Source organism: Adiantum capillus-veneris, chromosome 9 (assembly GCF_014529385.1).
Source record: "Adiantum capillus-veneris isolate H3 chromosome 9, ASM1452938v2, whole genome shotgun sequence".
NCBI lineage: Eukaryota > Viridiplantae > Streptophyta > Polypodiopsida > Polypodiales > Pteridaceae > Adiantum > Adiantum capillus-veneris.
The window spans coordinates 55,474,280-55,501,862 of NC_140939.1; the positions used below are offsets into that span (position 1 = coordinate 55,474,280).

A 27,583-nucleotide genomic window follows, 5' to 3' on the forward strand; every position below is an offset into this window, starting at 1 on the left:
CAAGTGTCACGTGCACATGGCTCTGTGTGCCACGTGGACATGCTTCATCGACTTCTAGAGCCAGTTTTCCCCTTCTTTCTAAATAGGAGTGTCTAGAATCCTAGGAGGATTAGTACCGAAAATTTTGTGAGCCTGTTCGCAGGAATTGCATGTCCGGACAAGTCTATTAAATTAGATTTTCCAGTTTTGGAACCCTCTTGCATAAATGATTTGTATACGCGTTTTGACAGGTGTTATTATGTCACGAGAGACAGACACCACGTGCCAACGGAAAAGAACAGACTGAACACTTTTAGCACTTCAAATAACACTGAACTGAGAGAGAGAGAGAGAGAGAGAGAGAGAGAGAGAGAGAGAGAGAGAGAGAGAGAGAGAGAGAGAGAGAGAGAGAGAGAGAGAGAGAGAGAGAGAGAGAGAGAGAGAGAGAGAGAGAGAGAGAGAGAGAGAGAGAGAGAGAGAGAGAGAGAGAGAGAGGGGGGGTAGTGGCAGAGTTTCACCCTGAGAGAGCACTGGCCCCAAACCTTAGCGCTCCTTTCGGTATTTCTTTATATTGCTTGAACTTAGTACAACTCCCATGGCTTTGCTCTGCATCTTCCGAGGGTAGACTGCCAGTGCCACGTGCGCACTTCACTTGCGCTACGTGGACACGCTTCTGCCACAGTCTAGCATTAGTCATAGCCTAGCTTAGGACTGAGCCTGGCACTTTGTGAGCCTTTGGCAGGATGTGCATGTCCAGGCTAGTCGCACTTGCGTACCCTCTCTTGCATAGTACAGTCATTTCAACATGAGCATTTTCCAGAGCATAGAATCCTTTTTTCCAAAGTACACATTTTTCACTTTTTTTTTTTTCGAGAAAAAGATTCTTCTATTAGTTAATGAAAACTGCCCAAGGGGCTACAACCACCTCTGCAAGAGAGGGCTACAACAAACATGGTGGGGAGACTCTCCCAATGAAAAAACAACATATATACAATGAGGCTACATCAAGAGATGGAAGGAGGGAAGAGCCACACAGGTGGACGGTAATGCCATCTGAGCACACCCTGGACAATGGTGTAGAAAGGTCCAGGGCGCCAGAGTCGAAGGAAAGCCTCGCAGCGCTCCCGCATGCGGTCGGAGCTGCCCTGTAGTCCCTCAAGCTGTCCTCTGAGAGTATGGATCAGCTCTAGCCAAAAGTCACGAACAGTCTCTGCTGGTGGCACGAGGCGAGCCTCAAAGATGCGGAAACAGCGGGCCCGCCAGATGAACCAAAGTGTCAGGCCACTGATGAGCTCCCAACACTCCTCTCTCTCACTGCACCACTCCTGTGGAGTAAGCTCTGCAGCAGGCTGGAGTGTAGGTCGCCCCCCCTGCATCACTATCATCCTACTGGTGGAAGATAGCTCAAACTGAAGTGCCGGGCCCGTGAGGGTGGACCAAGCCGCTGTCCCCCAAGTGTACTGTCGAGCCGTGGAGAGAGCAGGCATCAGCCGAAGAACTCATAGCCACACCTGCTGGGCCGAGGGATAGTCCCAAAGACAGTGACGCTGACTCTCCACCAAATGGTCACAAGCTGCACATGCGGCCGAGAGACCACTATGCACTAGCCAGCTCCCTATTGCTGTAGCTCTGTGTGCGATCAGCCACTGAAACAAGGTGACTCGCCTCGGTTGTTTGGAATCCCACAACCTCTCCCAAAAGGCTGCCAAGAACTCGACTGTGAGACCCTCCTCCTGCCTATGACGTGCTGCAGTGGGGCGGGCCTCTCTCTGTGCTGCTAGTATATGATGTCCCAGTCGAACAGTGTACTGAAAGAACGGGACTCCTGGGTGGTCTGCAGAAGAGAAGGGGTACTCACCAGGATCCCACTGTACTCGTGTCAGTGGACAACACTCCCAAGCCCACAACCTCCAGTGTCCAGTCTCAAGAGCTGCTGGGTCAGGGTCTATGACGCAAGTCCTCCCACAGATGCCCACTACTCGGATCCTCTGAAAACAACACTCTACTACCTGCGGGGCCTCTACTACAACACGCTGTAGTCGTCCCCCACCCTGAAGCTCAAAGAACAGGGCTGGGACAGTCTCTGAGCAGGCCCTGACTGAGATGAGAACCTCCAGTCGTGTGAAGGCTCCCATCCACCGGGGTGCTACTGGCTCGAGAGGCGTGAGCCACTCAGCTGGAACTGACTCTGAGATGTCCTGACACATGCTCTGCACCCCTCTCATGCCCTGTAGCTGAAACCCGTGCACCTCCTCTGACAAACTTGTGAACTCTAGCCAGTCACCTAGAGAGCGCGCTGGACCTACTGTCATGGGACCCCAGGAAACATGAGGCCGACTACCAACCAAGTGGCCTCTCTGAGTGCTAAACATGGGGTTCCAAACGAGGGGTTGCCGTAGGCGCTCCTCCATGCACGTCGGCCGTCTCTGCTGCAAGCCACGCCGTAAAAGCTCCCAAGATCGAAGCAAACTCACAACAAAGCGGTCCTCCAGTCTCCTGCTCAAACCAATTCTGCGCATCTCTGTAAAGATCTATCTGGTCGAAGGTTGCCAAGGGCCTCCTGACTGAGGCACCCTGGCACGAAGCTGCTGTAGCAAGAACTCCTTCTAGGGCTCCTCACTTGGAAGAAGGCCTCTGACGATGAACTTCCCAAGAAGGGCTCTACTCTACTGTGTTGGATCAATGATCCCAAGCCCTCCCTGAGAACAAGGAAGCGTGATGACCTGCCAAGCCACCTTGGCTCGGGCTATCTGAGTGTCACGTCCTGACCAAAGAAAGTTCCACCTTGGCTCGGGCTATCTGAGTGTCACGTCCTGACCAAAGGAAGTTCCTGATCAGCCTCTCTACCTGGCTGATACAAGAACTCTAGAAGATCCAGCAAGAAGTGATGTACCACATAGTTGCCAACAACACCTGGTTGGCAACTACTACTTTGCCAGCCAGAGAAAGTCGTGCTGAGCTCCAATGTAACAACTTTCTCCTGATAGACAGGAGAAGGGGAGCAATCTGCTGCTCGGGAGACAAGTCCAAACCAACCTGACAACCCAAGTACCGAACTGCAGTCCTTGAGGGAATCCACCTGAAACCCTCTCCGGCATCCAATCTGGCACAGGAGCACTACCAACCGAGAAAGCCACTGTCTTTCTCCAGTTGATCAATGCGCCCGATGCACAACAAAAGGTCTCCAAAGCGTGCTCACATCTGTGAAGATTGGCCGCCTGGCCATCTAAGTACAAGGCTGAGTCATCAGGAAACTCAGCGTCCAGTAGCTCATCTCCCCGAATAGGGAGTGCTAAGCCCCGTAGACCAACCTGCTGTGACACCAAAAATTTGCTCATCGCCTCCGCATAGAACAGAAAGAGAAAGGGGGCAAGGGGACAGCCCTGTCTAACCGAGCGTGTAAGCATGAAGCGATCACCCCTACGTCTTGCCAAAAGTACCTGACTGTGAGCCTGTCTGTACAAGGCTGACACCCCTCTGATCCAAGCATCTGAGAAGCCCATCCTGCGTAGAGTGCCCTCTAGAAAGTCCCAGTCAACTCTGTCGTATGCCTTCTCAAAATCGAGAAGAAGAATCACAAGGTCCTCACCACGGAGCCGGGCCAGGGCAGAAGCCTCCCAAAAAGTAAAGATGTTGACAAGGATATTGCGATCCTTGACAAAACTTGTCTGAGTCCCATGTATAAGGCTTTCTAAAAGTGGCCGAATCCTCAAATTCAGAGCCTTGGCAAGAATTTTGTAGGCTGAGTTGAGGATGGTGATGGGGCGCCACTGACGAATCTCATCCAAGGAGCCACCCTCCTTGGGAATGAGGTAGATCAGGCCCTCACTCATGCTGTCAGGCATCACTCCTGTGTGCAAAATGTACTGAAAAGCACTACAGAGATATGGGCCAAGCAGCTCCAAGTACTCCAAGAAAAAGCTGGGAGTCAACTCATCCTCTCCTGGACAGCTACCACGGGGGAGGGCCCTAAGAGCCGTGTGCAGCTCCTCAAGCTGAAGTGGCATCTCTAGCCTCTGACGCATCTCCTCAGTCACAAGACAAGGCATTTGTGCCCAAACCTGCTCCCTGCATGCATCCTGCTGCTCTGACTGGGGCTCTCAGACAGCAACTCACGGTAGAAGTCAGTAGCAGCTGCACGCATATCCTCGGGCTCACAGGCAACTGACCCGTCGGGCCTCCTCAACTGACTTGACCTTGGCATGCGAGTGCCGAGGTCCCTCTGTCTCAAAGAAAGCACCTGTCACTCTGTCACCCACCTGAGTCCACTGAGATGCCTGTCGGTGGAAAGCAAACTCATGTCGCCTCTCCTCTGTGCTAGCAAGCTCCTGTCGAGTCTGCTGTAACTGCTCCTCCAACCAAGGACTGTCTGGATGTTGCTCTTGCATCCTCTGTAGTGAAGCAATGCCCCGTCTGAGACATTGCTCTGCCTCTCTCGCTGCAGCCCGACGAGCTAGAGACTCCTGAAGAAAAAATAGGCTAATCTGAGCTAGGCCTGTGGCCACTCTATCAGCAGGAGAATCCTGACTGTCCGTGCCCTCCGTCCAGAGAGCCTCTACCCTCTCTCTGAGTGCTGAGTCCAACAAGACCCTCTCTGGGATGCGAAGCATCGTGCTCCCACTCCTCTGCCTGTCTGCCACTGTGAGGATCACTGGTGCATGGTCCTAGAAGGAGGTCCCTGCCAGGATGCCCACTGATCCTCCCAAGTCACTGAAGTGGTCACTAGTGTAGAAGCGATCTATCCGTGATAGATTCACTCCTCCCACTCTGCGGTCCGACCGAGAGAAGGCAAGACTTTCTGGGGGCCTCACAAAACCAGAGTGCTGCCATGTATCCGAGACCCTCAAGAGTCATGGAAAACCTCTCCCAAGCTACCAACTCGACTCCATGCACAGTAGTATGGCTGCCACCAACCTGTCAGAAGGGTCCTCCAACACGTTGAAGTCCCCTCCTATGCACCAATGATCTGCCTGCGGCAAAGACTCAACAATCTGTGACCAAAACTCTGCACGAGCACTCGGCACATTGGGCGCATAGATGTTCAGGAAACCCACAAGGCCACCCTGAACCTGCATAGTAATCCACTGAGCCCTGCTTGACACAATAATCCCTCTGCCCACAATGGCCTGCTGCAATGAGTCCGCAATAGTCATACATACCCCACCTTGGATGCCTTCAGGTCCAAAAGCAACTGACCAAAAAGTATCATATCGTCCACGCAAAAGCTGACCACATCGCCGAATGCGGCTCTCACACAGATGGTGCTCCTGAAGCATAAGGAGATCAATCTCTCCTCCCACAAGGCAACGCTGAAGCTCCTGACGCAATCGGCCCCGCTGACGCTGAAACTGGGGCCCACCTAGTCCCTGCACGTTCCATGAGACGATCCTCATGGGGAGCGAGAGAGGACAGATGCTGCCACAGTAGCTAGACGGGCTATCTTCGATGCTGGCTTGGATGGGGAGTAATCCGCATTCGAGCGTCCTCTAGATAGGCGTGATTGCAGTGAGTGCCTAGCCCAAGCCCAAGCAGAGCGAGCCGTGCGTAAAGCAACCTCCTCTGTCCAGGAGTCCTCATGAATGTATACATAGCATGGCAACACTGCGTATCATCAAAGAAGTAAACCACAATGTGCCTACATCCTGTTGAGTCTGGGGTGTCACCGCAAACTTGGCCAATGGCCACAAAGTCTGCAGCATGTCTGTAACTCCTAGTTCTCCCATGTGGTGAGAGAACTCTAGGACCTGGGTATGCAACCATCCCAACACTGAGTGGAGAGTCCACTCTGTCTCGGCCCTGCCGCAAAGGGGGAAGGAGAAACCAACTGCCGAGTCCAAGGCCTCTGTCCCCCTAGCGGCAAGGAACAAAGCATGGACCCTGAAGCAGGCTGCCTCATGGTCTGCTGAGGGATCGTCGAGAAAACGAGTGAAGCCATAGTCGAAGAAGTCCCAGCGGCGCCGGATGTCAATGCTCGTCAGACCACGAGGGATAGCTGCAAGGGAGGATGTCTGTACCTGCAGAGGGGGCCGTAAGAAAGGCTGACCCTCTCTCGCTAGGCGACTGGTGGCAAAGGTGCTGCCAAGAGATCTCCTAGCCGCCGGAGAAGGCCCTGCCCCCTGGGTCGACTGTGGAACTGGAGTAGGAGAGGGGAGAAGGAGCTGGGGGGGGGGGGGGGGGGGGGGGGGGCGGAGGAGAAGAGGGGCGGGAGGGGGCAACAGAGGTAGAGGGGCGAGGTGAAGAGGCGACGGGAGCAGAAGGCGGGGGGGAGGATGAGGAAGAGGGAGGGAACTCTGGGGGGGGGGGGGGGGGGGAGAGGCTGTCGAGGGTGAAACTGGGGCAGGGGCAGGGACCTCCTCCTGCTCAAGAGGACCAAAGCGGTTCCCCGTGGGAACCCACTGCTGCTGAGGAGGCGCCTGAGGGCCACTCTGAGTGCCAGGGTGACACTGTGGCCGTTGTCGGCGTCTACCACGGGCCTGTTGCCATCCCTCCTCCGCTGGAGCCCAGGCTCGGAGGGTGGCTCTGCATGTGTGCGCTGTGTCTCTGTCTGTGGCTGCGGGCCAGCCCTGGCAGGCTGGGACTGAGGCTGTGGTGCAAGTCAAGGCCTCCTTCGTGGACAGGCCTTCGCTAGATGGCCCATCTGTCGACAAATGAAGCACTGGTTTGGGAGGCCCGAATACTCCACACTCTGTCTAAACCAACCCCCACTCACCCGAGGCAAAAGAATAACCTTCGGGAGCGTGTGGGTGTCTTTGACCAAAACTCGAATTGAGGGAATGCCAGCCGCCTTGGCAGCTACTAATGCTACCGTACGAGGTGTCTCTAGGACAGTCCCAATGGCTGAGCCGATCCTGGATAGAAGTGGTAGGTACTCCCTCTGTAAACCCGGAAAGCAGACCGAGATGGGGATGTCTGCCTCCTCTACTAGAACATCCGAAGCCGGGTCAAAACCATGTCTCCACTGTCGCAAGTGGGCACGTGCTGCTCGGATGGTCAGTGGACTCATGGCGATGACCTTGGACGCCATCTCGGAGGTCTCAAACTCGATCTGATAGTAACCCCGTCCGAGAATCTGTATATCCAAGATCTTGCCCACCTCTGTGAGAAGGCGGGCCTGGAGAAGGTCACGCAGCTCTCCTCTGCTAGGTCGGGTACTGAGAATCTTGCAGATGACCGAAGTCGCCTGCAATCACTCTACCTCTGCGGCAAGGCTCGCTTGCTCTGTCGGCGAAAGAGTAAGTTGGATGGTGGGCTCAGCGGGGTTGAGCGAGGGGGCTTCGGGTGAGTCCCTCTGTGGCGAAACTGGAGCCTCCATCAGTGTCTACTGTTGTGGCGTAAGAAGAGGGCGGCGGGTGGATTCTGCAATTTGGCGCGCAGAGCACTGCCCCAAATAGACGAGTGCTGAAGGAGCCGACTTGCAAGAGGCTATCGGGAGGAGAGAAAGCAGGCGGACGGGGGGGGGGGGGGAGGGGGCGGCGGCTATGGCGGGAGCGCTGGCAGCAGCGGGCGGGGATGGAAATGGCGGGAACGGTTGCAACAGGGGGGGGGGGGGGGGGGGGGGGGGGGGGGGGGGGGGGGGGGGGGGGGGGGGGGGGGCAGCGAGCAGCGAGGGGGGACAGCAGCAGCGAGCGGGGCTTTACGCAAGGAGTTATGTCTCAGCTATGGTAATTCCACGTATTTATTAATAAGTGACTTTTGTTGGAAAAGTAGGTAGGGCAAATTACTAAGGACCTATAAATGAAGCCCCTTGGGTACCAATAGAAGGCAGATCACCTGGGAGCCAGTAGGAGCACGACATACCAGCTTCAGCCCAGCGTTTTCTCATAGGAACCAATCCATCAAAGCCAACGCTTTCAGATTGGACCAGCCTGCGTTTTCAGATTAGACGAGTCAGCGTTTTTAGATAAGACCAGTTAGCATTTTCAGCAGATCAGCCAACGTTTTGCAGTTTTGAGCCAGATCAGCCTGGCATTTTTGCATTGCAGAACCGCACCCTCATCAATAGTTGCAAATCAGCCCGTCGCACCGCGACAGTAGCAGAATCCCTAGCGTTTTCAGTTTCAGTCTTGACGCCGTCATCATCGATGCCATCGTCAACGTCGTCATCATCAGAACCTTCGTTGACCTCCCGGTCTTCGGCATTCGAACCGTCGTCGACCTCCCGGTCTTTGACACAGAACCATCGTCGACCTCCCGGTCTTCGGCAACAGGACCGTCGTCGACCTCTCGGTCTTCGACGACAAAACGGTCGTCGACTTCATCATCTTCGACATAGACCTCGTCGTCCGCTTCACCGTCTTCGACACAGAACCGTCGTCGACTTCACCGTCTTCTACACAATATCGTCGTCGACAAAGACCCTTAGCACCTCGTCGTCGACTTCATTGTCTTTGATATAGACTTCGTCGTCGACCTCCCCGTCTTCGACATAGAACCCACAATACCCGTTGTCGACATCATCGTCTTCGACATAGTCCCCTTCAGTACCTCAGTACCCTTCAGGATGTCAGTACCAGTACCCAACATTAGTAGCAAGAGTACCCATTAGCATCATCATCTCAACATTTAGTGATTGTATCAGCATTGTGCAAGAATAAAGAAAGTACTTGCTCTGTTGCCAGAGCAAGGGGGACCTTGAGGGTTGGGACCTGACATCCCTGTGTCGTCTCTTTTCTCTCTCTCCTCTCTCTCTTTCTTTCAGTTCAATTCAGTTCTTTCATTTGAAGTAAAGTATCCCTTGTGTTTGTGTGCGGAGTACTAAATCTGAGCAAATCCTTATTCTCCTCCGTTGCACCTGACAGCCAGAGTGAGAGCCTATGGGTTATATTTAAAAGCCCCTGGCCATGAAAAACAGTCACATGAAAAGCATCAAACTCAAAAGCATTTGGCCTCAAAAGCTGCCACCCAAAGCTGCCCAACATAAATCACGGAAATCTGTATACGTGTCACGTCATCATGGCAACGCGAATTGTGGAAATCCGTACATTTGCCACATTATCATGTCAGCGCAAATTTTGGGAATCCGTACAGCTGCCACATCATCAGTTCCCTGCGAACGTGTGTCACATGACGGGCTCCACGTGCCAATAGAAAAGAATAGACTAAACAATTTTAAGCACTTCAAATAACAACTGAAAGAGATGCACGACACATGAGACGCGAAGTGGCAAAATTCCACCCCAGAGAGTATTGGCCTCAAACCTTGGCGCCCATTTCGGTATTTCTTTATATTACTTGAACTCGGTACAATGCCGATACTCACGCTTTGCACCTTCACCCAGAAGTCTGTCAGAGAATGAGCCCTTTGCACATATTTAAAGGCCCTTGGCCTTGAAAAGCAGTTACATGAAAAGCAGTCAAACTGAAATTCATATAGTCCAAAAAGCGTGAGCCCAAAAAGCTGCTAGCGTGTTTTGCGAATATCTATACAGCCTGCCACATCATCAACGCCAAACGCGTCCGTCCGTACAACTGCCACGTCATCAACAAATTCGCAAGAAATTGAGTGTGAGTGGTCTTGCTTTATTGTAATGCCTTTGTCACTTGGGTCCCATCTGTGGGGGTCGCATAAGTTGGTGGGAACTCTTCTTTAAAAATAGGCCACTCGGCAAGACTTTGTAAGTTGGTAAAACTTCTTATGCTGCTTTTGCTTCTTAGGGTTTAGGCTCCTCGGCCGGGATCTGCAGGTTGGCTCCGTTCTTCAGTGGCTTGATACGTCAGCAATTTGTGACATCCCCCCTTCTTGAAAGAAAGTAATCGTCGTAATCGTCCACGATTACAACATATCTACAAAACAACTCAAGTTAGCTCAAAAAGTTCCGAGGGTCACTGTGAGGGACAGTTCAAGGGACAATCCGAGGGACATTCAATTTTATCATTCCAAATCGGAGCTCTTGACTGCTTGGGTCGTTGGCTTCCAGAAGAATCTCATCCAATAAGGAGTCTCATTCCAGATCAGAGCTCTTGATATCTTAGGTTGTTGATTTCCCATAAGTATCTCATCCAATAAGGAATATTTAGTTGTTGGCACATCACAATGCAACACAAATGCTCACATATGCATGCATGTTACAAGGCATAGAAACATAATGCCACCGATGAACAATCAACACTCCCCCCATAAATAACCATCTTGAGCCGGGACATGAGCTGTACGATGACTCCCTCATCACTCCTCCCACAAATAGCCTAAAAAGGTTCGGGCCATGAGATATAGAGGCCTTTTACAACCAAATGACCCCAGCTGGCAGCCTACATCATTTGGAGGTGCTGAGAGTAACCACTGCTCATAATCCCTCCCCTCCTCGGCCGATAATAACCATCCAGGTCCGGGCCATTTGTAAAAAACAGCACTCCTTAAGCATTTTTTACTCTCCCCCCCCCCCCCCCCCCCCCCCCCCCCCCCCCAAACAACCACAAGGGTCTGGGCCATGAGTATGAAAAAGCATTTTCAAACATCATTTCTCACTACTCCATCCAGGAGTAAAAAATCACCAATCATTGAAACTAGTATTAAACCAGAGTCAAACAATTCAAATCGGCACCAAGACAGGTTCAAAATAGATACCATCCATTTCAAACAGATTCCAAACAAGATCACCAAACAAGTTAACTCAAACGTAAAAAGCAATCTCAACATCAGTTGAGCTTGAAAAGTCGACTGACTTTCCATCTTGAAACTTGCACCAAAAATTAGGGTTAGGTTCCTTCCATAAGGTCGTAGTTGACCACAACACGGTGGATCAGCTCTTGGATAGACCGTGTTTCTCTACCGGCGATGGTGGTTGTCACAAAGTGATGACGTGGCGGACAACAGAAACCCTAATTTCTGCCAAAAACCCTAAAATTTCTGCAAACCCTAATTTCTGCCAGAAACCCTAATTTCCGAAAATCGCGGAGGTGGAATATTATTATTATTATTATGATTTTTTTTTTTTTTGGGGAAATTTTGAGCAACGCAAATCTCAGCTTTTCGCTTTGATTTGGGAGAAAGAAAGAGAAAAAAAGAGAATGTGCTTTTTACTGAATCTCATTGAGAGAGAGAGAGAATCTGCTTTTGCTTTCAAGCTTTTGGGGCTCTGCTTTTGGGCATCCCTTGTAACCTTATTGTTTGACTTAATAACACCTTATGTTGTTGTTTTGATCTTTAGCGTTTCTAGTATTTTCACTATAGCTTGACAATTGCTAGTCTTTATCATGGCTGAGTATGCCCATCACCTCCGGAGGGTGATAGAAACTCAGCTCGTTGGTTTTGTAGAGTACGTTCAAAGCATGAATGACCTCTATATAAACCTGCACCTACTCTTGGGCACTGACGACGTGAGTAGGGATGTCATAGCTGTTGTCCAAGCTATGCATGATAAAGGTGATAATCTTATTCTTCCTGTTTGGACAAGCAGTGAAGTTGAGATCACATATTGTCAAGTTTGGTTCTTTGCTCTTCGTAGGTTTGTAGTAGTATTCATTTTTCGATTTCATATTTAGCTTACCTGAGGACTTAAGAATGTGTTCCGTTATAGGTTGTTGTGTGAAGTTTGATTTCGAGGATTAAGTTTTTAAGATGTCTTATCCTTTTTTTTTTTTTTGCTCAAAGTTGAGTACTTGTTTTAAGCCAAGTAAGTTGCGTCAACTTATTTTACACATACCTTTTTTGAAAACATTTTTAAGTTAATAATGTTTTGTTTTATCTAGTTTTGTTTCGAAGCAATCAAAGTGATTTAGTTAGTTAGTTTGTTTGTTTTTGTTTTTCTTTTCTTTTCGTGTGTCCCTTGCTTTTATAGTTTTATGAGTGCTTTATTCCCTCTTATAATTGGTGAGTTCAGACTATTCTGAACTTATGAAGGTATATCCCTTGTAACCTTTAAATAAGTGGTGAGGGCTTCACTTCTGAGAGCATCTGGACGCAGAGTCTGAGAGTGAAACCCTAGATACTCTCTTGTACTTTGATTTGATTAATATAAAAAGAAATACCGAAAGGGGCGCTAGTCTTTGGGGCCAATATCTCTAGGCACGGAACTCCGTCGGGCCAATGTACATCTATTGTGATCTGTGACTTGTTTTGAAGTGGTTATTTGGTGCTGTCGTGGTTGATTCTTGACTTGGAGTGTCCAAGTCTGTTACAGTGGTATCAGAGCACGGCCGATTTCTCTTCTACGGGAAATTCGATCCCCAATTTTTTTTTTCCGCGGTACCTATGGCTTCAGGCAATGATCAGTCGACTCCCTCTGCATCTGGAGATGTGGGCTGGGATCACAACGAAGATTCAGACAAAGAGTATGGCCCGCCTCGGCCTACTCAGGCAGAGCAAAGAGAGATGGAGCGTCATCAATTGATTGGCGATGCAACAAAGATGATGCTCAATTTTGCCAAGGACCCGAAGATGGCAAAATATATGAACCAGACCTCTTTGGAAGAGGTACAGATAGAGTGGCAGAGAACCATAACACCACTCCCGAAACCCGCTCTCAAGAAACCTTCTGTCTCCAAGAAATATACGGAGAAGGAACTAGAGAATGTGGTTGATGCACGGATTGCTCAGCTTTTTGATGCGCGAAAGAAAGCCAAAAAGCACGGCAAAAAGCAGAAGAAAAGCACTGACTTTCCAGGTTATTTTGGTTGTCAGTCGACTTCTGACAAGGCAAAGAAACAGAAGAAGCGTGTTCGATTTGAAGGAGTACCCAGTTCTTCTTCTTCTTCTTCTGATAGTTCTTCTAGCTCCTCGAATTCGAGCGAAGAAGACAGAAAAGGTAAAAAGCGAAGCAAGAAACAAAGCTTCGAAAAGGGCAAGAAATAGGCAAAGAAGGCTACATCTTGCCCAGAGACTGACAGTTCTACTGAGGACTAGTCTACAGACAGCTCAGATTCCGATGACGGAAAGTTTTATGCGAACACGAAGAATTTTTACAAAGCCAACCAGTATGACTTTCTCGAAGATAAAAGCAAGAAAATCCGAGAGTTTAAGGAAGGTGGCCACTCGATCAAGTTTGATACTTTTCAAGATACTCAGATGCTTCGAAGGCTTTGTCTTTTATACAACAGTTTGACATCGCTTTCGCGAGAGGACGCTATTCAGAGCACTCCAAGATTCGGAGAGCTACCTCTTACCTTAAGGGGCATGCTCGTACTTGGTGGTCCACGCTTCTTTTAACAAGAGTGCTAAATGACTGAAATTTAAGAAGCTTTTTATTTCTTCTTGGTTGACGCAAGAATATGAACGAGATGTACGAGTTGCTTGGAACCATCTTCGGATGACCAAGAAAGATACAATCAATGCTTATTGTGAAAGATTCTGGAGCTCTTTTCTACCTGCCTCTTCATTCAAGAAGATCTCGTTCAGAGAACATATTGAGCGGTTTACCTTGGGTCTACCTATAGAGATCCGAGATCACTGCTTGGAACAGAAGTCAGCTTCTATTCAGGAGTTGATGAGTCATGCGAAGCGGGGCTTTGTCATTCACTCTGGCAGTCTGACCTACCCCACAGATGAGGCCATGACACAACGAGTCGAACAGACTTCTGGGAATGAAAGTAGAAAGAAAAAGAGCAACCCAGAGAAAAAGGATGCATGACCCAAGCTTACTCCTGAGGAGAGAGCTTGCTTCATCAGAGAGGGGAAGTGCTTTGGATGCGGGGAACATGGACATATCTCCGCGAAGTGTCCTAAAAAGGCACAGAAAGAACAGAATGATAAAGATGACGATAGGTCTGAGAGTTCGAGAGCAACTGAGGAATGTGGCAGAAAAGGCAGATAGAAAAGCAGAACTGGTACCACATGGCGTGGGACCTGCATCGAATCTAATGAATGAAAGTACAAACTTTGCCGCTTTTGGGGCAAAGTGAAGGATCAGGAAGCTCTTTTGAAGGAGCCAAGGCCAACTTCCTGCATTTGATGCGAAGCGGATGGAGGAGGAGGACCTAGCAGATACTCCTCGGATTGTGAAACTTTACCTCGATGTTTTGGTTTAGCATAGTCTACTCCAAACGGAACCCGGAAACTCAGCTTGGCCGAAGATCTGGTGCAGTGGGATGCACAAGAGGAGAGTTACTCCGCTCCTTTGTCAACAGATGCCTCGATTTTGATACTAAAGTCACTGTTGTCTCTTTGAGCTTCAGGGATATTGAGAGCTGACAGTATTCTGCTGGATGACTTTATGAAATGGAATTCCTGATTATGATACTGATTTGTTCTTGACTTCTTGTGAGTGCAGGAAGTGATAGACGAAATGACTGCAGCATTTTGGTCTACTTGATCTCGAATAGACATGGTTGCAATAGGGGTTAGTCAATCCGACATCGATGAGGTCCCGATTGGACCTAGATGTGATTGCTAGCTACATTGTCGATAAATCATGGTCTAAGATCCGAATGAATGTTGAATGTCATGTGATGTCCTCTGATGTCTAGTGATGTCCTATGATGTCGTGTGATGTGACTGTCGATTTTGTACATGTGCTAGATGTGTGTTCCTAGTACGTAGGTACTAACAGTCAGTGTCTGCTAAGACGGTTTATGGCTTTTGTCGGTTTTGCAGGCGTAATCGCGGTCGATTACAATGCTTTCAAGAGGGGGGTATGTCACAAAGTGATGACGTGGCGGACAACAGAACCCTAATTTTTGCCAAAAACCCTAAAATTCTGCAAACCCTAATTTCTGCCAAAAACCCTAATTTCTGGAAATCACGGAGGCGGAATATTATTATTATTATTTTTTTTGTGGGAAATTTTGAGCGACGCAAATCTCAGCTTTTCGCTTTGATTTGGGAGAAAGAAAGAGAAAAAGAGAACTTGTTTTTTACTGACTCTCATTGAGAGAGAGAGAGAATCTGCTTTTGCTTTCAAGCTTTTGGGGCTCTGCTTTTGGGCATCCCTTGTAACCTTTAAATAAGTGGTGAGGGCTTCACTTCTGAGAGCATCTGGACGCAGAGTCTGAGAGTGAAACCCTATCCACTCTCTTGTACTTTGATTTGATTAATATAAAAAGAAATAACGAAAGGGGCGCCAGTCTTTGGGGCCAATATCTCTAGGCACGGAACTCCGCCGGGCCAGTGTACATCTATTGTGATCTGTGACTTGTTTTGAAGTGGTTATTTGGTGCTGTCGCGGTTGATTCTTGACTTGGAGTGTCCGAGTCTGTTACAGTGGTCCCAATACATAGCAATCACACTGAACCTCAAAGGTTATCAACTCAAGAAGAGACACCTACTGAGAGATGTCGAGAATTGTCAAGTTATAATCTGCTAGGGTTTCCATGGCAAGCATCCCAAGATACCCCACTTTGCCAAAAGTTGCAATCTGAAGGAAGATGCCTGAAGGCATATAACTTTGGGTAAATTTTTTTTTGAAAGCTTCCCAAGTCCTTGGGAGTGTGCGGCTTGGTACCATTGCATGTCACTGCCTCTGAGAAAAAACTGCAGCTCAAGAATTTTTTTCTTGATCCGTCTCTGCAAGTGATCCTTATGGCTTATTTATGCCTTGTAAGACAGAGGGATGAAGACAGGAGCGCGCCCGATGCGCAATGAAGTAAGGGTGGGAGTCGCTAATAAGTCCGGGGTCGGGACACGAAGATTCTCTATATAAAATTTCCGTAAAATTTGGAAGCACCGCGTTTTGCTTTGTTTGCTCTTTGCTAGGACCAGTATACTTTCAGAAAAGCACACGCCTGAAGCTCTGATACCATTGTCACAAGACGGGCAAAATTTGGAAGCGCCGCGTTTTGCTCCGTTTGCTCTTTGCTAGGACCGGTATACTTTCAGAAAAGCACACGCCTGAAGCTTTGATACCATTGTCTCAGGACGGGCACCACGTGCCAACAGTAAAGAACAGATTGAACAACTTTAAGCACTTCAAATAACAACTGAAAAAGATGCACGACACATACCAATCTTATGGTGTGCACGGACTTTGTTACCACTACCTCACCTTAAGCAAGAGGGGATACCACGTGCACATGGCTCTATGTGCCATGTAGACATGCTTCATCGACTTTTAGAGCCAATTTTTCAGTTTTGGAACCCTCTTGCATAAATGGTTTGTATACGAGTTTTGATAGATGTTATACTCTATGGTGAGCATTTGGCATGACGTGCATATAGTTTTTTGTTTGAGGAATCCAATGAGCCATTCCCCATGTCAATCGGATTCTTGGATCAGTAGAGGCGCGATAGTTTCACCCAAAAACCAAGCTGAAGTCAAGTTTATTAATAAATCATTTTATGATTTATTTTTAAATATTTTTCCCTACTTAAGCCTTCAGAAGTTCTTGAACCCAAATTTGGCCTATAAAGAGAGCAGCCACTTCATCGATTTGGACAAGTTGCAAATAGCGACAGCAGTTCCAGCGTTTTGCAGAGCCATCCTTGGCATTTTTTCAGCTTTAAATCAGCTCTAGCGTTTTTCAGCAAATCAGCCAAGCGTCTTGCAGATTCAGCCTAGCGCTACCCTCCTAGAGTTGCAGATGAGCTAGCGTTTTCAGATTTCAGCCCTTCCGGTACTTTGGCAGCCCATCGAGCGTCTCCTGGCCTTTCCCTCGCGGGCATTGAGTGCTCCCATTGCTGTCCATCATTGGCATCATCGAGATCTGCGTTTTCAGCCTTGTTTTACACGATAGATTTGTTGCAATTTTTTTTTCCCGACATACCAGAGGGCCTACGGGGGAGGTGCCTATCCCTTCCAAATATTAGCCATGTTACATGGTCCGGCAAGGGCCGCATACCATCGGGCAAGAGCCACGCGTAGGCATCACCATGGCCACCTAATCGATGCACCATGTGCTGCATTTTCCGTGCCAGATCCACGTTTTTGCAGCCAGGTTTCAGCCCTTAATTCTTCTCAAATGGGTAGTGCAAGTCAGCCCCAGATCCACCCCTTTCATCATTTGCCAATCATGCCAGCCCATGCCTTGAGGCCTTGCCTTAATACCAGAAACTATGCATGTTTACATCTTTTAATTGTGTTCAGTTTTGGTGAGTATTTTGAGCAAGAAAATGTGTTAGTTTTAACGATTTTCCTGTGAGCCTGACATTTTGTTTCTTTGATATTGTTCTGTAACACAGATGTTCACTAATGGGATGTGGGAGAGTAGCATGGCCAAAATTTGTATAAGAGATGTTCAACTTGATGTGTTCACAGCCATGCTTGAGTTCATGTACAGCGGTCACCTGAACCTGGGTCCTAATGATAAATTGGACTCTCTTCTCCTTTCGCTCTTGGTATTGGCCGATCAATTTGGAATTCCGCTACTTCAGCATGCTTGCAGTCTGAAGCTCATTGAGTTGTTGTCGAAGGTGGGCTGCCAAGATGCTTAGTTCGTTCTACAGTAAATGATATTTGCGTTCTGACAATTGGGATTATCTTCAATGTAGGCAGACAAGTGAAGCTCGTTATAATCCGTATTACCCTGGGTCTAATCTTGTATTTTGTACATAACAGTTTTGTCATGGATGTGCATTGTATGCGTGTGCCTGTGTGTGGGGTTTTGGTTTTTTATTGTTTCCTTGGGGGGGGGGGTGTGCATTTGTGATGTTCTTGCATATGACAGAATAGTTGTAATAGGGTAGAGATTTGGGCTAGGCTAAGTGCAAGTCACTCAGCTTTACTTCATATTGTAGCTGCTCCCTCCGAAATATTTTAGACGCAGGGGTTTATGTAAGAGCTCTGTAAAGGAGGTGACACAGTCTGGATCTCTGCTTCATTCTTTCTTATTTTATAAAGTATCTAAATACATTAGTTACTTGCTAGCCATGGTGGCGTAAGAAAAGTGGGGTTTGTCAAAGCTGACTCCTCAAGAAGCAGAAGGGTACATCTTCAGGTTGGATGATGTTTTAACATAATGAATTTTATATAACCTGCAGGATTTTGCTGTTTGTGAACATCTGGAATCAGTGCCCGCAGCCACGTTGTTTTACGTGCAAACTTGGAGCTATGCAAATTGGCGATCTGTTCTGCCCTGTGATATAAACAGGGAGGGATGCTTATAGTCTAAGTGTCTGTTTGCAGGAATCAGTTTCCTCAATTCTGCGTGTTGCTGCATCATTGCCTTGCTGTGAGCTACTTCAAGATGCATGCGTGGAGTTTTTTGCCAAGCATTTTGAGGATTGTATACAGCACTCCTCAGACGTGCAGGAACTGGACCTTTCTTTTCTAAGGAAAATTATAGAGGTGTGCATGCATGGAGCAGAAACTGTTTAGAAGGCAAGCTGTTAAATTTGCAAGTTACAAAGAAACTGTATTTATGCTCTTCAGAGTTCAGATCTATCCGTAGCAACCGAAGAAAGTGTGTTGAACACAATGATTTTGTGGGCCTCTGCTGATCAACATTTACATGACTGGAGAGGGGCCGAGGACTATCTTTCTGAGCACAGTGTCGTTGAATTGTTTGGAGAAAGGCTTATTTCCTTTGATGAAATGCTCCAATATGTTCGATTTGCCTTGATGCCCCCTACGTTACTACAAGAGGTGATGCAAATGCCTCTTTATTGCATGTTGAGTCTGTTAGGGCTTCTTCATAATGAGTCCTTGGTCTGCAGTTGAAAGCAAGCAGGCTCAGTGAAAGTGTTCCAAGATTGAGGAGCATGGTAAGTGATTGTTGGGTTCTCACGAAGAGCATGTCTATGTCTGAAGTTGACTCCTGGGTTTCTTTTTTTTCTTTTTTGCTACAGGTCTATGAAGCTTTGGAGTATCTGGCACCGGATAAAGAGTTTCCTTGCTGTGAAAGGTAGGTGTTTTGCATTTGTGATTGCCTAGGTGACATAAATTAATACTAAGCACACTTTTCTGTGGTTCGGATCACAGCATAGAAGTTGTTTACATTTAAGTATGAGAGGTCGTCACATGACTGGTGCAAAGGATATCTTCAACATTGTAGAACTTTGCAGGAGACTCTTTTTGTCCAACAACATTTGCAATCAAGACAGGCTTGTACAGCTGGCAGAGAATAGCATTCAATTCAGTCAACGTTCGTCGAAACTGAAAGAGCTCTTTTTCATCTGTGATGGGGATAGCAATGGTGTACTGTATTATGCAGGAACCTCACATGGTGCTCATGCATGGATGAACCCTGCTTTGACAAAGGTTTTGTTCCTGCAACCTCTGCATTTTTGACGTGTGATCTTTGAAAGCAGCCTCCGGATCCTGTCTTTGTCACTTTGCAGAAAGTATCTGTCACTGCCAGTAGCCCTCTCTCTAGATTTACAGATGCAAAGGCATTAGTATCACGACAATACCAGGTTAGTGGTTTCTGCTGGAGATTTTATGTGGCAACTGGCAGTAGTTTATATGTAGTAACTTTTTTTGCTTTAGGGGACTTCTTTTGCGGGTCCAAGTTTTGAAGGTGGCCACCCTTGTTCCTGGTGGAAAATTGATCTTGGAGAAAGCCATCAGGTAGTAGAATTTAGTGTTCGGGTCCTTACTCGGGATTGGCAATTTAAGTTTTCTGTTTTGTGGCAGCTCATGTGCAATCACTACACTCTCCGGCAAGATGGTTCCGTAAACTACGTAAGATCCTGGTCTCTACAGGTATATGAAGCTTTTGATTACTTGAGAAAGGCCTCTCCTGGTGGAGATGGCGCTATGTAGCTACAATAAGTGATGGTTGGCTTCCAGGGTTCAAGTGATGATCGAAATTGGCTGGATTTGAGAATTCATCAGAATGAAAAAACTTTATCGAGGGCTGGACAGTTTGCATCGTGGCCTATCCACAGTGCAAATGCGCATTTACCATTTAGATATTTTCGGATCATTCTAACAGGTCCAACGTCTAGCAGCTCACGTCCATGGAATCTATGTATATGCTATACAGAGCTGTATGGCTACTTGAAAAGTGAGTAGCAGTGAGCCATTTGATTCATGAAGATTTACGGATTGTGGCTTTCGAATCTGATGTTTGATCTGCAGAAGGCATGTATGTGTTGGTTGAAGATATATGTATTGAACTGAATAAAGCTGAATCATATTAGATATGAAAAATGACTGGCTGGAACAGCTTCCCAGTCAGAAAGTAGTGGAGGCCATGAGAGCCGAGGAAAATATGGAGGGGATGGTGCGTTACTTGGATTGATCACAATCCTTCATGTGTGGTTGCTGTTCCAAGTCCATTCTGTGCCATGTGACCTGACTAAAGAGCCGGCACATTAGCTGTTTTATAATAAACCTCTGAAGAAATTTGTGTCTAACAGATCAGTCGACTCCACCTGCCATTCATATGTAGCAGTTATATGTTGAGTTTATGAGATTTGGTTAATAGACCAAGAAGTCCCCTGTTTTTCTGATAGGGGTAGGCTTGTATTCTCCTCTCTCTCTCTCTCTCTCTCTCTCTCTCTCTCTCTCAAAACCCTCCCCTTGATTGGTATCATCGGCCACTTTGGCCTTTTAAAACATGTTAGTAAACCCCCCCCCCCCCCCCCCCCCCCCCCCCCCCCCCCCCCCCCCCCGCCCGCCCCCTCTCTCAGTAGGGTGTAGCACTACATAGGCTAAGGGTTCTCTCTCTCTCTCTCTCTCTCTCTCTCTCTCTCTCTCTCTCACACACACACACACACACACACACACACACACACACACACATGCTGCTTTGGTGTAAATTTACTTATCTATGAGATTGCATAGTGAACATCTGGCCTTGTAATGCGTGCATGACATCTAGTCTCCAGCACTATGATAGGCATAACATTTCGAAGGTTGATTCTATGCAACAATGTCTCAATGTACTTAGTTTGACATAAAGCATTACCTCCAAATTGCCTATTAGTATGTTGAAATAATGATGCAAAAGCCCAAATTGAATATTTCAAATGATTACTCGAATTAGCCTTTAAACTAGTAAATTGGCTTTTAGTCCAATGAGCAAAGTATCATCAGTGTAGCCGCATAATTAATAGGAATACATCTAAATACTTGATATATGTAATGCCCTCAATTTGACTATTTTGCAAATCTTGTGTAGCCAAGTGAGTGAATTCTCAAACCTTGTTTTCTTACCCTTTTTCAACAAAACCATTAAAAAATCTTATCTTTTATAACCAATTGATAAACATTCTAACCATTTCGACTTGCCTATGGTTAGATGCTATGAATGATGGTCGTACGAGAAGTGGGAGCAAAATTCAACAAAATCAATGTCATTGTCTTGAGCATATCCTTTTGCCACACGTGATCAACACTACTGTTGATCTTGCATTTTAGCTTGCAAATTCACTTAATACCAATGGCCCCCTTGCTTGGAGGCAAGTCACTTAAAGGCCATGTGGAGTTTTGTGCTTCATCAAATAATAGGTTCTTTTTTATAATAAATTTTAGACAGCCAAAATATAACAACACTACAGTTTGTTGTGTATGAGAAATGATGAAAAATATGATTAAACATCAGTGTATCCAATTTATTGTAATGGTGATTGCACAAGCCAATTTGGCATACCTCTCACTTGTTCGTTTTTCCTATCGTAATCAAGTAGGAGATACCGGTTGAAGGAAACTTCAAAAATTGAGCATTATTGTAGTATATTCTCTCCTATTTTTGGAGGTGGGCAGAGATTGTGTAACCTTCATAAGTAAGTAGTGTGTGTCGTGTTGAACTGGTCGAGGGTCGCAATTACCCCTTCTCTTCATGAGTAGGCAATGTGTGATGTGTTGATCTAGCAAGCAAGAGATAGAAGAGGGAGTGTGCATATTGGAAGTTTGAGGGAGTTCTGTTCTCTAATATTCTACGAACCGTAGCTAGATACAACAAGATGTTTGGGCTCAAGTGGTTACGACCTTCAACCCCAGTTTTCAAGGGTAGTTCAGATAGTGAGACTGGAAAAGAGCATTGATTGAACTGAAATAGATAACTGAATTGGAATATGATACTAAAACAAGAGACATAACTGGAAAACTAAGGAGAGTATTTGCCATTTCAGACTAATAGCTCAATGTCAACCAGTACAGTGTGTAAAGGTTCATGCTTACATGATTACAGAATTGCCAAATACAAATAGTTCAGGGACCCGATTACAATGTAGTGAGCCCTATTTATAGCTCTCATGCGTTCCGACAGTAACTGTCCATGGTAATTACCGCTAGTCTGATTGCCTCCCGCTGGTCCAACTTCTAAGAAACAGTTCCCACTTGCCAGGACTATCTTCGCCTTCTACATCCTTCCTTCTTTCTTGAATTTTGGTATGATTCCCAACTTTTCTGAAAAAAAATTCACCGCTTGATTCTGAGTTGGTGTTGAGGAACCTCTCTGGGTTTCTGGTTTTGGCTCAAACCCTAAACCCTAAACCTGTCTGTGTGTTGGTTAAGTTGGCTTATGTTCCTCATGAGTTGACTGATGTTCCTCATGATAGTACTCTTTTGAAATTGCTAGCTCTTCTGGTATTGCTAGCTTTATACCATACTTCATGCTTGTTGAGTTCTTGACACCCATATAGTTGTAATTCCAAGGGTGCCTAGCCAAGGAATTTCCAGTGCTTAACTAGGAAAATCCACCGTCTGATTCTGAGATGGAACTACCCAGTATCCTTTCACTGAACCCGCTTCCTCTTGCCCTTCTTTGGTGTTGGTGCCTCAGAAGTCCCAATGCCAGCATTGTCCTTCGGACGGGGGAATCATGTACAAACTCTCGAAAGTTGAGAACAGCCCGGTTCTCCTGCTGCATCATCTTCCTAGTGACTCGGACAAGCTAAAAAAGTATTCGGAAAGCAGTTGCTTGTTCTCCTACTGTCATTTGAGTCCGAGGTCCTTTGCTGCTAGAAGCATGATCTCCAATGATAGTCTGCACTCTCTGGTCGAAGACTCCTCAAGCAATTTGCAACTCAAGTAGGACTTCTTTCAGTTGATTCCTGACCTCCTTCATACATTTATATGTGGGTCTATTCCCAAGCAGTAGCTCTAATTCAATGGCTAGAGAATGACAGTCTACAGTAGACTGTCGCTGCTGCCAGTGTGGATTGACCAGCTTATCATCAGAAGTCAGAGCCCATTCATGTACCCTCTCTAGCAGCTGAATATTGTTGGGATGCTCAGGAAATTGGCACACTTCTTGATCATGAAAGGCAGTCAATTTCCATTGCTGTACCATTTCTCTAGCTCCAACATATAGCATTTGAAAGCGTGCCAGATCAGAGATCAGAGTATCATCCTCCAAACAGATCCTTGTAATTAAAGCGTGTTGATGTCTCAATCTCTTATTCAGTGTGATGAGCTAAACACTGCTCATCACCCTTCGAAAACTCAGTCACAACTTTGGCTTTTCCTTTGCTGTCAACAAGGTGTTGTGGCTGGTGTACTGTACAATCTTCAATTTGGTCCTTCTCTCCACTGCCTGGTTGTTGATCCCCAGACTGCTGATTGCCTGACTACTGGTCTGACTTGTCTTTGTACTGGTCTGAGTGATCTCTGTTGGGTCGACCGTCCCCTGTAGCAGCAGATCCACCAGCTCCAAATCCCGAAGGTGGAGAAGGAGGAAAATCATCATCTTCACCGTTTGGCTTGTCTGCCTGGTTGTTCTCTCCTTCTTCACCCTTCTCTTCTTCCCTCTCAGAATCCTCATTAGGATTATTCTGTTTTTCAATGTAATCCATGATGGCTTGATTTGCCAATGCTGTATTATATTCAGAAAGTGTTATCTTGTAGATCACTCTGAATAGTCTCCATCAGGGCTTTCATATTGTCTATATTCAAGGATACATTGCCCTCGGGACTCAGAATATCAGCAAGATTATTGTAGACATATCTCTTTGTCAAAGAAGCCTTGATCGCAGTAGTGTGAGCTGTCATCAGTTCTTGCTTCATTCGGAGTAGAGTCTGAAAGCGATCAACATCTCTCAAAGCTGTTGGCTTGTCTTCCTTTAACTGCCGATTTTCTATTTCTATTTTTAGCAGCTTTGTCTGCAGATCATTGATTGTCCTTACTAACTGATTCTCGACAACAGTATGCCCGAGTCGTTGTGCAGCTACATCCTGCTGAAGTTTCTTAACCTGGTGGCTTCTCTCCAAGTCTTCTTTGAGCTTAACCACTTGCTCACTAGGCACCTATGCATCCATCATCTGTCCTAAAGCATTGCCAATGATATGCCATGATGATTGGATAAGCATTGAGCAACCATCAGCCACATTTGCCTGATCAGATTGAACTGGCTCATAAACCATTACAGGAGCCATGTATGGTAATTGTGCTAAATCAGTGGTCTGAAATGTGAGTTTGCCTTTAAGGGAATTATGCTGCAATTGCTGCAGTTTATCTTTCTTGGAAATAGACAAGGCTAATTCACTAAAAGGAATTCTGTTTGATGGACTGCCAGGTACTGGTCCCTTCCCCTTATCTTGTACTACAGGCTATGCAGCGCTTGCCTTTTCTACTGGGGTCTATTCCTCCTGCTGGCCCTGTGCAGTATTGGTCTTTGCTGAACTTTGTTCTTCAGTTGTGGCTGAAGTTTGGCTTGCTGAAGCTTTCCCAGTGGACAAAGGCTTTGCCTGATTTTCTAGCTGCTTAATAAAAGCAGTGCTTTTGACCAATGTAGGACTTGGTTTCTTTGAGCCACTGGCTTTCCCTGGTGTAGCCTTCCTCTTTTGTCCAGTTACAGCCAACTGATTGCGTGGAGTTTCTTCATCTGAAGAAAGCTCAACATTGTTGGTCTATGGAATGGGCTTCTGACTCCAAGCCATCAGTTCTTGATAATGAGCATCTGGAGAAGTTGCCAAGTAAAGAAATTGCCAGACATACCAAGCTTTGAAAACATTTTGGGATTTCAACTTAGTAGTCTGCTGGAGCACGTTATGAGGTAAAATCTGACATAAGTTGATCTTGGTTGTAGCATCTAATTTCTTTGCAAGCAGCATGGCAAACAACTTTTCTAACACATACGTGGGGTTGTTTTTCAGACTCACCGCTTTAGCAACAAACCTATAAGTTGTAGGAACGTCCAGACCTGCTACTGGAACCGCTTGTGCACTAGCCTTGCGTTTTTTCTTAGCTGCTTCATCTTCTTTGAGATCAAAACTTATCTGTTCTGCAGTTGGTATGGTTGGCTTAGGCTCATTAGGCATTTTGAAAGCATACGCAATACTGTCAGGAGTTGCTGTCACTCTTATACCATTAACAACAGCACTACCATCTTCGGCATTGAAGGAATCAAGAACCTACTTAATTATAGCTGTGTCAAAATCTATTATGGTGGCTTGCACCACCACATGCAAGTCCCATTGTTGTAGTAACGCTTCGGCCTGTTCAATAAACACATACCTTTGTATCTTGCTGTGAGGAATAAATGGAAGAGAGGCTTTAATAGAGGTAATGAGTGCCGAAGTCTCATTTCTATGGTATCCTGCATCTTCTCCTGCATTTTCTTCCTACCCATACACTGTGAGGACGATGCGTCTGTAGAGGAAGAAGACTTGGATAGTCAAAGCCGTAGCCAAGTGTGTCAGGGAGAGATAAGTAATATTCGACAGAGTTAGCTAACAATGAAGTTTGCGATTGTAGTGAAGACTCCTTAGAGCTCGGTGATGACGAATGTGTAACAACAGGGAGACGTCGCGCAAGAGATTTATGAGAAAGAATGCCAACCCGCCTTACAATTATACGCGTCTGCGCCATAAAAGCTCCACTACTTATCGTTCCTAGAGTTCTCTGCATCGCCAGCAACGTGGCAAACATGCATTGGCTAAGTCTTCCCATAGTTTGTTTAATGATGAACACTTGCATATCCACTGGCCCTTGTGCCCATAAGAACTGGTATTGGCCTGTACACTTTATTGATTCAGCTACTGGCACTGATTTATATCCACTGGCCCTTGTGCCCATAAGAACTAGTTTTGGTACTGGGTGTACATGGAAGAGGTTCATAATACATGGCTCTGAAAATTCATAGTCCTTAGTACCTTGAAGACTAGTATCCTTTTCTTTGGAAATCTCTTTTTCATTATAATAGTATAGCTTGATTTTGGCCTCGTTATAAACACCAGGTAATAGTAATCTAGATAAATCCTTCAACCTTACCGTGCCATTAGAAAAAACCAAGTAAACTTCATATGGACCAGCCCAAGCTATCTTTAAGTTCGGCTTTTTGGGACCCAATTTGAATTGATAAAGTAGCACTAGATCTCCCGTCTAGAACTCCCTGACTTTGATTCTTTTGTCATGCCAGTTCTTTCTTCTTTGGTGAATAATTTCCTATTCCAACATAGCCCTCTGTCTTAGCTCATCCAACTGTGTTAACTCCTCCAGTCTATGCTTAAGATTATGATTGAAATCCAATCCATATTCCACTGCCATCCTGAGACAGGGAATCACAAATTCCATAGGCACTACAGCTTCAGTCCCATACACCATTCTGAAAGGTGTCATTCCCGTAGTGACTTTGTAAGATGTCCTATAGGCCCATAAAGAAGTTTGGAGCTTCAAATCCCACTGATGTGGTTCCTTCTGTGCAGTCTTAATAAGAATATTCTTGATGGTTTTGTTGCTACTTTCTGCTTGACCATTGCACTGTGGATAATAAGGAGTTGATTTCCTGTGCCTCACTGAGAGCATCTCCATCAGTATCTCCATAGTATCATTAATAAAGTGTGTTTCTTGATCAGACACAATTTCCACAGGGCATCCATAACGACAGATAATATTTTCCAATAAGAAGACAGTAGTGGACTTCGCGGTGTTATCTGGAAGAGCCTTGGCCTCGACCCATTTGGTGACATAACAAGTGGCCATCAATATATACCAATTCTTCTTAGGCGTAATCTTCTTGAATGGACCCATGAAGTCCAAACCCCACTTCATAAACACTCCCAGTGGCTGAACTGGAGTAACTGGAGTCATATCTGTTGTTGTTGGTCTGTCCATCCTCTTACATATATCACAAGTTTTACAAAAACTTTGAACATCACATATCAGAGTTTTCCACCACAATCCAGCCTGCAAAATCTTCTTGTAAGTAATATCAGTGGAGAAATGTCCTCCAGAATCCCCTTCGTGTGCTTCAGAAATAACTTGCATCCTTCCTTCCCTCGGCACACACCTTTGAAGAACCCCATCTACGCCCAGTCTATAGAGCAACCCTCCGATGATGGTGAACTTCAGACTCTTAATAATCAGATCCTTCTTTTGATTTTGAGTCCAGTTGTCTGGGAATCCTCCTTTGGAAAGGATACATCCGACCATTCTGGATCCGTGTTTTCCTCAGTGGTTACTTGGAACAATTTTGCGTCCATTGGCTCATCTCTCAAGGATACTTTTGAATAACCATCGGTGCTTCTAGATAGGAAATCAACTCCACAATGGGATTAACTAGGCTTATGGAATATAAGAAATTCAAATTCCATGAGGAACATCATCCATTTAATCAATCAATCGGCCTTGAATAATGACTTTGTTGATAAAAAAAACGATGCCTGATGATTCACATAAAAATGAAACAACTTGCCCAACAAATAATGTTGAAATTTAGTGGCACTAAAAACCATCCCTAAAGCTTCTCTCTCCGTAGTAGTGTATCCTTGTTCAGCCTGACTAAATCTCTGACTAGCAAAATATACTGGTTAGTCAATCCTCCCTTCTGGTTGAGCTAGGATTGCTCCCATTGCTAGTACTGATGCATCGACATGTACATGGAAGATAACTTCCCAATCCGGTGCTTACT

At 46.3% G+C, this 27,583-nt stretch overlaps 1 protein-coding gene across 2 annotated transcripts in view; it reads left to right on the forward strand.

Annotated features, from left to right (window-relative positions):
- Positions 1–20,258, forward strand: part of LOC147450505 (BTB/POZ domain-containing protein At2g30600-like) — a 40,550-nt gene extending 20,292 nt beyond the window's left edge. The window contains exons 3-12 of one of the 2 annotated variants that reach the window (XM_086519723.1): positions 17,027–17,257; positions 17,970–18,131; positions 18,216–18,428; positions 18,500–18,547; positions 18,632–18,687; positions 18,848–19,043; positions 19,124–19,198; positions 19,272–19,352; positions 19,419–19,466; positions 19,575–20,258. In XM_086519723.1, coding sequence (XP_086375849.1) covers positions 17,027–17,257; positions 17,970–18,131; positions 18,216–18,428; positions 18,500–18,547; positions 18,632–18,687; positions 18,848–19,043; positions 19,124–19,198; positions 19,272–19,352; positions 19,419–19,466; positions 19,575–19,799 — 1,335 coding nt within the window. In that variant the 3' untranslated portion in view covers positions 19,800–20,258. Of the gene's footprint in view, positions 1–17,026; positions 17,258–17,969; positions 18,132–18,215; positions 18,429–18,499; positions 18,548–18,631; positions 18,688–18,847; positions 19,044–19,123; positions 19,199–19,271; positions 19,353–19,418; positions 19,488–19,574 lie in introns of both variants that reach the window. The other variant, XM_086519721.1, reaches the window with a different exon arrangement.
- The last annotated feature ends 7,325 nt before the right edge of the window (positions 20,259–27,583 follow it).